General features: G+C 42.1%; 3 protein-coding genes across 3 annotated transcripts; 2 read left to right on the top strand and 1 right to left on the bottom strand.

Annotated features, from left to right (window-relative positions):
• Positions 1–252: 252 nt before the first annotated feature.
• NECHADRAFT_89452 (uncharacterized protein) lies at positions 253–1,078 on the top strand (the record flags this gene model as incomplete). The annotated part of the gene is made up of 2 exons (XM_003039104.1): positions 253–339; positions 491–1,078. The coding sequence occupies 2 exons, from the start codon at positions 253–255 to the stop codon at positions 1,076–1,078; spliced, it is 675 nt and encodes a 224-aa protein (XP_003039150.1).
• Positions 1,079–1,777: 699 nt separating this feature from the next.
• NECHADRAFT_102313 (uncharacterized protein) lies at positions 1,778–4,584 on the bottom strand (the record flags this gene model as incomplete). The annotated part of the gene is made up of 8 exons (XM_003039102.1): positions 1,778–2,661; positions 2,741–2,933; positions 3,133–3,344; positions 3,397–3,430; positions 3,490–4,046; positions 4,099–4,277; positions 4,325–4,428; positions 4,477–4,584. 8 exons carry the CDS (start codon positions 4,582–4,584, stop codon positions 1,832–1,834), a joined length of 2,217 nt encoding a protein of 738 aa, XP_003039148.1. The 3' UTR covers positions 1,778–1,831.
• A 537-nt stretch (positions 4,585–5,121) lies between these two features.
• NECHADRAFT_56594 (uncharacterized protein) lies at positions 5,122–7,602 on the top strand (the record flags this gene model as incomplete). The annotated part of the gene is made up of 10 exons (XM_003039103.1): positions 5,122–5,180; positions 5,238–5,318; positions 5,373–5,406; positions 5,466–5,537; positions 5,591–5,684; positions 5,737–6,130; positions 6,186–6,220; positions 6,277–6,398; positions 6,457–6,682; positions 6,737–7,602. The coding sequence occupies 10 exons, from the start codon at positions 5,122–5,124 to the stop codon at positions 7,600–7,602; spliced, it is 1,983 nt and encodes a 660-aa protein (XP_003039149.1).
• Between the last annotated feature and the right edge of the window lie 2,790 nt (positions 7,603–10,392).

The following is a 10,392-nucleotide window of genomic DNA, read 5'->3' as shown; positions in this document are numbered from 1 at the left end:
TATGCCATCGTGAGAGTCGATGCTAGAGAATTCGGCGGAAGTCCCGGTGTTCTCGATCCACTCGGCATTGGCCGGACAGAACTCACCAAGGATGACTGACTCTGAAGGACACGGTACCGGTCGTCCATCTCACTGCTTGCAAACCTAAATGTGGCTAACTCAGATCCAGATGCCTATGATGTTGTTGAATGGGCCAGTACCCAAGAATAGTCAAACGGTAAGGTTGCCACGACCGGCATCAGCTACTTCGCCATGGCCTGCTACTGGGCAGGGATGTTCCAACCCCCACACTTGGCCGCCATTGCCCCATACGAAGGTCTGACCGACATGTACGGCGAAGTGTGTCGACAGGGTGGTGTATGGCACTCGGGATTCCAGAAGTACTGGTTCGACAATATTATTTTGACACCAATGTGGAAGGGGTGCGGGCCTGAGTGAGGGACAGCTAGGAAAGCAATGTTTTGACTACAGCAGCCTCGCAACCAACTAGACGTGGCGAAGCGAGGGTCCATGGCCCGTATTCGACCGCACAAGAGACCTGTCCAAACTCAAGGTGCCCATCTTATCTGCCGGCAACTGGATGGACTCGGAGGTGCATTTTCCGGGAAATCTAGCAGCGTTTGAGAGGTCTTCATCAAGGTGGAAGTTCCTCGAGATACACACGGGCAATCATATTGCCTCCTACTATGAGCCAGCGCAAACTGAAAGACAACTTATATTTTTCGACTACTTTCTCAAGGGCAAGACAGACAACGGACTTGAAGCAACCCCTCGGATCGATCTCCTCATTCGCCGAGGCACCAATAACTCTTATCGTGTCGAGGAGTCGTGGCCTCCCCAGGACACTATCTACACCTCTCTCTATCTAGCCCCCGACGAGGCCCTCTCCTTTGATGAGTTCGCCGCCTCGTCCGAAGACGACGCCATCTCCTCTGCCGGATTGACTGGAAAGGACCTGTTCCAGAGCGCGCCTCTGAAGGACTTTGAGATCCTGGGCTACCCCAATCTTGACTTAGCCGTGTCTACCGACGCAAAGGACATGGACATCTTTATCTACTTTTGTCATCGACTCGACTAGTGAAAAGCTCGTCTTGCGTGGCAATCATGATGAGCCTGCCGTGTCCTTTCTTCGAAGCTCGTTCCGCTTGTCTCACCGCACGCTGTCAAGCAAGTCAACTACCAACAGGCCCGTGCTAGATCAGATGAAGCCGGCGGCTGTCGAAGAGGGCAAGCGATACAACATCAAGATTCCCACCCCCCCCCCCCACTTCAATCGTTGTCGAAGTTGGCCACAGGCTTGCCCTTGCATTACGGGCAAGCGATGAGGAGGAGATTACCCCCCCTCCCCCCCTGCGACATGTCGGGTCAAACAGGCCGGACAGCCTACTCTGGCACAAACAGGATTATTCTAGGTGGTAAACTGGTGATTCCTGTCGTTGAACGCGTTTGATTCGGGCGGATGATTCTGGCATATATGCTTTATGGCGGATCAGGTTGCCTGGCTTAGAACTGGCAGACCGACAGTGGGTTCTATCACTCAACCGTGCTCTTGTTGCCAAGGTTGGTGTATATGAATTGGCGTTCTCGGCCAGTTGATACTTGATAGAAACTGGGCTCCGCACCAACCTTACCTTGCGTTGTCTCCCCGCCAGATACCAGTTGATTTGCGAACATGTCTGCGTTGGAGAAGGAGCAACATGTCGGACTCTCCGGTTGATCCAGAGTGGACTAGTGCCATTAACGTTCACTGAGCGATCAGCAAGGCTCCGATCAATATCAACAAAAGCTACCCAAAGCAAGGTTTGTTTAATGTTTATTACTGCACGTATCCTCATTCAACCGACCAATCTGGCTGACGAGAGCTGTCACAAGGAGGCATACTGCCGCTTATCCAGTCACCGGTTCCCAACCCCTCCATTCTTGTTCCCGAAGATGAGGCGTGAGGAGTTTCATGGCCAAAGAATGCCTGTTGTGGGTCAAAATTAAAATCCTGGCTCAAGTCGTTGCTGTAGAAAGCGTCGAAAAGATCGACATGAAGCCCGTTTAAGGACACTTGGGGAGAGGTGTTGTCACTGCCGTCGACACTTCCAACCCGCTCTGCCCCGGGGAGCCTATCTTTAGTAGTGCTGGGGGAGGCCCCGTCGTGTGCAGATTCGTGCTGTCCCGACAACAGTGACAAAGGTGGGGAGAGCCCCTGGCCTCGCTCTCTACGGGTCGGCGATGACCTTTTGTGAAGAAATTGGCGCACAATATCAGCACAGCGCTGTGAGGCTTTCAGTTTGATGGATTCGAAAACTTCAACAGCAAGTTGGCAGAGCTTCCTGTCCTCTTCCGCTCTTCCTGGGTCAGACTCCAGGGGTGACAGTGAGCTGGGCTGATTACCGGCATGTCTCTGCTGGCGGTTTCGAGAATGCTGATCGTCGGCAACCTTGAGCAAAAGAACAAGGGTGGACTGCAGGCAATAGAAACAGTAGTAGCTCCAACGCCTCAGTCCTGGCGCTAATATAAACAGCTTGTGAATATGCCGTATTGTGTCCCTGGCCGCATCTATATAGAACGATTGGTGAAGGCCAGACAATGGCTTGCTGGCTAAGGCATGGCGGTCGAATGGCTTTCTCAGGATGGTGCCTCGGAGAAGGATGATTTTTGCAAGGTCATAGTCTGTGGGTGGTGTAAGCAATTCAACAAGAGGTCTACTTTGCTGCAGCGTGTTGAGCGGAATATTGACGAGACGACTTACGTATTCGAAGACTACTTTGTTGTCTCGCTTTCCAGTTGTACAAGTAAGCGGGATCATAGCTGTTGTACGCCTCTTGGCTAACATTTGGAAAGGCAAGGTAAGGAGGAAGCGAAGCCCTCCAACCTTCCAATTCCTGGCGCAACGCTTCTCTCTGTTCCAGCTTGAGCGAGCTCGGTTCAGCGGACTCGGCAGACTGAAGAGATGGTAAGCATTGGCACGAACGGTCAAGACAAGAGAGCTTCGGTACAAGTTTGATGATTCTGCGAATTATTTTGGCGAATTCTGCCAGGTATAGTATAAAGGCAACCTGGGCTGAGTCTGTCACGGCTTCTTCGTTGGTTGGAAGCTCGACGAGTGTTAGTGAGATGGCAATAGTAACACGGCAACCATACCTGCACAGTGGGATAGTCCATATTCATCTCCGAAGTGCGTAGGGACATGGGTCGGCCAGCATCAAGACTGAGCTCCACTTCCTGGATGTAAATAACCCACCACGTGCGCTTCGCCTCTTCGGCATCGACTCCGAGCGACGAATGCAACGACTCAACATTAAGTCCGGTTGAGAATGCCAATCGAGTCGCAAGACCATTAAGGATGTATGCGACTGTTTAATCAGACCTTGAGTAAATCAAAAAAGGGTGCGAAGAGTGTCTTACGGTTGGGTTTGATCGTATGCTGGGCGTAAGCGCCCTATTGAGAGAAGTTGGTTAGTGTGACATGATCAAGTGAGGGAGTGTGGATTTGCAAACCAGAAAGGTGGCAGCTTGGACCAGTTGTATATTGCTAGAATCCAACAGACGCCCCAGCATTTGTTGCGCCTCTGCAAAATACCACGAAGCCCAGGAAGAGCTGTCTTCTCGCTCATCCTCGTACAGCGCACCGAGTGCAAGCACTGCATACAGCAAGCAGACAAACTGCGGTCGCCTTGTATCGTCAAGAGTAGCTATGAAAAGCCTTCGGTCTCCAAAAAGATGCCTCAGCGAGCCGTATCGTGTTTTAAACGCACCGATGTCGAGAATGGGGAGGAAGATGTGAATAGTGCGGAAGAAGCTATCGATATGGCGGCCGGCGATGAGTTCACGCAGGTATCGATCGCCACGGAGATCGTTTAACGGGACAACGTAGTCACAGAAACTTGTTAGGCCCTCTAGCCCAAGACTGTCGGAGCTTTTGTCGTTCGGTGGCTGTTGCCCGGCCGCCAAGTCGTTTCGGCGCCGCTTGGCGGGCGGATTGCCCTCCAAAACGTCGTCAAGCTGCCTGACCCGTTTGTCCAAAAAAGAAGCGGTCATGAACGTCGAGGTTTGTCCTACTCGCTGTGAGATGGGATGATGAGTCCAAATGTCCGAAGTGGGATTTACCATAGTACTCGAAGCACCCAGTCTGTTCGTTCAACTGAGCAACGCCGCTGGATCGTCTCTCGGAAGGGTGCTTCCTCGGCTTCTGCAGGCTCGGATCGGGAGCGTGGGCAAAAATCCTGGCTTGCCGGCTCATTTCTTCTTCGATCCTGTCGAGGCGGGAAAGCACGAGATCCAGTTTCCTTCAAAAATGTTAGAGTCGCAGCGCAACATTCGGGAGGAGACGTACTCAACAAGAACCTCATGCCCGCTTGGCGAAGCCAATGGAGCAAAGGAAAAGACGCACTGCACCTCTTTCTTGTCGCATTGATCACAAGGCTGGAGACCATTGCACTGGGACAACTGTCAGCGTAATCCGAGGCCTCTCAGAGCTTGAGTCACCTTGATCCGTTTCTCCCGACAGCGCCCACAAGCCTCGTGGGCCTTCTTGCGGACCGCCCTTGTCCTAGTGGAAGCAACCACTATGTTTGTGGAGACGGCACTGGTCATCTTGCCGATCTAGCTGCTGATGCCGTCTTGGTAGCATTCAAAAGCTGTCACCTGGGAAGTCATGAACGACGTTGAAAACATGCGGAGTCTGGGGCGGCATTTCAGCAAGATTGCGAGATCAGGCAGATTTGAAATGCGGGGGCCGGTACGACGCCACCCCCGCAACCTAACCATCTCTGCCGTTCAACCCTGCCGTGCCTGCAAGGGCTAAGCCATAAGGAGCGAAGTGTTCCATAGATGGATTAGGACCTCGTTATGGTGTGTTGACTGGTATAAGCGGTATATGTCTTTAACGGGTTTTATTAATCATGGCTGCTTCTGCTGCCAAAGCCGAGGCCAATCTCCAGAATATAGAGCGGTGTTTTGGTATCCGTCCGGAATCTCCGCGGACCAATCGGGACCTCCGCACCCTGAGGCCCATTACGGTTCGAACGAGTAGGTGATATTAAAACTACACAAGTATATAGACTGAACCTGAATCGTTGAGTACGGTTCAAGCCGAATTTCTCTACCACAGTCCCCTAAACAGAGTGCGCAATGAGTTCAGTAACCGAATCCAAGATCGATGTGCTCGTGATCGGAGCTGGGCCTTCGGGGTAAGCGCATCAACTGGACCCTTCACCAATCAAGCCCTGGCTCACAATAATATTCAGCCTCATGCTTATGACGTGGCTGGCTCGGCTTGGAATCAAGGCTCGCATCGTCGACAAGCGATTTGATAGAATAAACAGCGGGTGAGAAGATGCCTCCCGGAGCACTGGAAACCCCCATCGCTTACAGGACACCAGGCAAGCAGATGGTCTGCAGAGTAGGACGTTCGAAGTAAGCCCAACCCATTGCTAGATCATCCTGAGATGAGAAACTCACAAACTTGTGGACAGATATTCGACTCTCTTGGATTCGGCCAGGATGTTTGGCGGGAAGCAAACCACATGCTGGAGATTCGATTCTGGGTGACGACTATACACCTCGTCTTGATCCGAAATAGTTGCTAATTGTTTCCCAGAACCCAGGTGAGAACAAGAAGCTGTACCGATCTGACAGAATTGTGGATACAATGCCTGGCCTCAGTCGTTTCCAACAGGCAACTCTACATCAAGGTACCAGAGACACCCTGGTGATCGCCTCAGACCTTTTGCTAACAACTCTCAGCACGTATTGAGGACCATCTGCTCAAGTACATCGACAAGTTCAGTGGCATTGAGGTGGAATACGGTGTGATGCCAGAGTCCCTTACTATTGATGCCGACAAGGTTGAAAGCGATGAATATCCCATCTCGGTTACTCTTCGCAGCTTACCCAGGCCGGATGCTAAGTCTCCTCACGTTCCGGCTGATGAGCGAGAGCCAAGGGTTCCAAACGGACTCTACAGAAGCAATCTCACAGCGGATAGCACAGACGAGATCTTGCAGAATGCGCAAGCCACCAAAGAGACACGCACGGAGAAGGTTCTGGCTAAATATGTGGTCGGCTGTGACGGAGCACACTCGTGGACCCGGCGGCAGATTGGATCCGTGATGGAAGGTGACCAGACAGATTACATATGGTCAGTACCGTTGCATGTCTAAACCAATATGTTGACTACTGACTAGATGGAATAGGGGCGTGCTCGATATAATTCCTATTACGGACTTTCGTGAGTCTTAACCCTGTTCAGCACTTTGCAGAATCAACACTCACGCCACGCATCAGCCGACATCAGGTATCGCTGCGCCATTCACTCGGACTCCGGCAGCATGATGGTCATTCCTCGAGAGGGCAAATATGTCAGGCTCTACATCCAGGTCACAGAGGTAGATGAGAACGGTAAAGCTGTAAGCGGTTTGGATTAACCCACATTGGCATTGCTACCATCGACTGACATGCTTCAAGATCGACCGTTTCAAGATCACGCCGCAGACCTTAGTCCAAGCGGCCAGCAAGATCCTCTCGCCTTACAAACTCAGCTACAAGCATTGTCACTGGTGGACTGCATACCGCATCGGACAAAGAGTGGGCTCGAAATTCAATGCACATGATCGCGTCTTCCTTGCTGGCGATGCAGTGCACACACACAGCCCGAAAGCTGGTCAAGGCATGAATATCAGTATGCATGACAGTAAGTTCAAGTATCTCCTTCAGTATCATACGACTCTAACCACCGTGGCTCAAGCATTCAATCTGGGATGGAAGCTAGCTTCTGTCGTCAAGGGATGGGCGAAGCGATCGCTTCTCACGACATACACTACCGAACGGAGGCAAATCGCAAAAGAGCTGATCGAGTTTGATCAAAGGTTTTCCCGCCTCTTCTCGGGCCGGCCTGCCAAGGACGTCCTGGATGAAGGGGGCATAGACCTGAAGACATTCAAGCAAGTTTTTGACAAAGGCAACCTATTCGCCAGCGGCTGCGCTGTCGACTACGGTGCAAGTATCATTGTAGCCAAGCACCAGGCCATTGAAAACGCGAATGGAACGGGAGCCGTCGCGACGATTGGGAAGCAAGAGCTTGCTCCAAAAATTCCCATTGGAATGCGCATACCAAGTTACAAGGTTTTAAATCAGTCAGATGCGAGGCCATGGCATCTCCAAGAACTGATGCCGAGCACTGGGGCCTGGCGAGTTGTCGTCTTCGCTGGAGATGTTCTCAATCCTTCCCAGTTCTCGCGGTTGTCAGCTCTTGGAAAAGCATTGAGCTCGCCCAGTTCATTCTTGAACCGTTACAAGCCTGAAGAGGATGAAAGGTTGGCCTCATTTTTCGAAATCCTGACTGTTCATTCTTCCCCCCGACACGAGGTTGAGCTGCTCTCGTTGCCGGACATTTTTCACCCTTACTCAGAAGAATATGGCTGGGATTATGAAAAGGTTTTTGTAGACGACGTGTCATACCATGAAGGGCATGGGCAGGCGTATGCAAGCTATGGCATTGATACTACTAGGGGCTGTGTTGTGGTCGTCCGGCCGGATCAATATGTTAGCTGGATTGGAGAGCTGGAAGATGTGGATGATATGGAGAGGTTTTTTGAAGGAATTTTTCAGTAAAGGGTTCAAGATCTAAAAGACGCATCTTAAAACTTTTGTTAATCTATAGAAGTTAATTTTAAGAGCTTTATCCCAGGCTAAGTTAGCCCTACTAATACTGATTTTTATAAGTACCTAATATATAAAAGGCATTTTAGCTGATTTTTTTATGCTATAAGAAATATGATAGAAAAGGAGATTAATTAGTAAATAAAGAGCTATTATAGCTTAGTTATTATTTAAGATAAAGAGTTAAAAAGTAAAGAAAGGAAGCAAGCTATAAGTATTAATATATCTTAGTTATATCTTATTAGTTAATTTTACTTAGTATATTAAAAATAAAAATAAAACCCTAAAATATTAACCTTTATATATAAGAAGGTAGAGGTATTTTACTTCTTATAATAGAGCTAATTAATTATTAAGTTAAAAAGATTTATAAGTAATTATAATAATTGCGATTATGCTATCTTAGAATACTTATAATATAGAGATATTATAAGGCCTAACTCTTTATAATTCGTCTTATTATAACTATAAAGAAATAACCTTAGGTCTAGGCTATAGGGCTCTTCTCTTATGGCTTAGGGGCTACTCCCTTATAAGTTAGCTATTAATTACCTAACTTAATACCTGTTACGAACGACTAGGTTATATAATAAATTAATTAATTAAAGCTTTACTTTAACTTTTTAATCTTTTTTTATAATGTATTATAAGTGTTTTTATACTTTTATAAAGCTTATTTATCTCTTTAATAAAGTTATTTTAAATATATAAAAAAGTAATATATATAATAAGTAAATATAATAGATAAGTAAGAATAATAAAAATCCCTTAACTTATATTAACTTTATTTAATTAATTCATTCTTATATATTAATATACCTTAATTAAATAATAAAGCTAGAGTACTTCTTATATGTTAAGCTGTTTAAAATAACCTAAAATTAAGCCTTTAATATGCTATAGAGATTTATAATATTAATTATATAATACTATAGCGCTAATAAAAAGGTATTCTTTTTAAATATAAAACTATTATAAAATTATATAAGTTATTTAACTTAAAAAAAGAGATTTTTATTTATTATATTTTTAATTTAATTTATAAGTATTTCTCTCTTAGCTTTATAAGATAAAATAAATAGCTAATTAATTATTAATTAATTATAATATATTACTAATTAATATATCTTAGACTTTAAACTTTATTAAGTAATACTAAGAGCTTAAAATATATTTCGTTTATAAATATAATTATTAAAGAGCTAAATATAAAATTTAATTATTATTTATAATTAATTTTAACTTATAATAAATATAATTATAAAGTATAATAATATATATATATAATAAATATTATAATTAAATAAATATGTTATTTTTTTAAATTTTTTTAATAAATATTATAATAAAAATATTATAAATTATTTAATTAATTAAAATTATTTATTATATTTCTTTTTAGATATCTTAATTATTACTTAATAAGTATTTATATTATAATTAGGCTTATTATAAATATTATAATATTAAATACTTAGTTATATTAATTTACTTTAATTATTATTATATAATAATTTAGTTATTACTTATATATTAATATTTATTTAATTAAATTTTTTGTTTATTATTATAACTCTTTTGTTTTATAATAAAGTCCTTTTTTACCTTTTAGTACTAACTTAGTATTTTATTTACTTATTAAATATTTTAGGTTTTTATACTTATAAGAGCTATCTAATATATAATTACCTTTATTCCCTTTATAAGAGACTTTAATACTTTAAGAATTAACTCTAGAAAGATACTTTAATGCCTTTTAATTTATTTCTTAAGGTATTTAAATTAAGATTAGGTCTTAAATATAATCTTTAAGGTCTATAAAGCCTAAGGGGTTAATAATTTTATTACCTCCTTAATTAATATTAATATTTATAGCTATAATATACTTAATAAGTAAGTAAGCTAAATAAGTAAGTAAGCTACTTTCTCTTACCCCTTTAAATAGAAATTATAATAAAAATATTATAAAGTATTTAATTAATTAAAACTATTTATTATATTTTTCTTTAAATATCTTAATTATTACTTAATAAATCCTTATATTATAACTAGGCTTATTATATATATTATAGTATTAAATACCTAGTCTAATTAACTATTTTTAATTATTATTTTTTAATACTTGTATTATTACTTATATTTATTATTAAAATTATTCTTAAAATTATTATTATTTACATATTTATATAAGCTAAGATATATATATTATATATTTAATTAAATAAGTTTAATTAATTAAAGCTATAGATTTCTATTTACTACTAAGTTTTAATTTAGCACTAAGCCTTAGCGCTAATACTTTTTAGGTTTATAAAACTCTAATATTAACTCTAAGAACTAATCTATTTAAAACCTATAATACTAATAACCTCTATTTCTTAATATAATTACGCTTATAACTATATAACTAAATCTTAGCTAGCTATGAGACTTTTTTAATTTTTTTATTTAATATTATAAAAAGTATTAATATTAATAATATAAGTTATAAGCTATACCTTATATAAATATATATTATTATTATTTCTTAAGCTATTAAGGAAATTAATTTCTTTCTAAGTAAAATACTTATATTTCTTTAGCTTTTTTTTAAGGGCCTTAAATAAACAAAGACTTTCTTAATAAAATTAAATTAATTATTTTTATTAGAATTAAATAAAAAAAGGCTAAATAAAAAAAAAGTTTATAATTAAAAATTATAAGTTTAATTTAAACCTTTTATTTAATAAGCTATATACCTAG

This window comes from Fusarium vanettenii (assembly GCF_000151355.1).
Source record: "Fusarium vanettenii 77-13-4 unplaced genomic scaffold NECHAsca_172_unmapped, whole genome shotgun sequence".
NCBI classification, from domain to species: domain Eukaryota; kingdom Fungi; phylum Ascomycota; class Sordariomycetes; order Hypocreales; family Nectriaceae; genus Fusarium; species Fusarium vanettenii.
The sequence above is the reverse complement of the archived record's forward strand: the minus strand, read 5'-3'. Positions and strand labels throughout refer to the sequence as shown.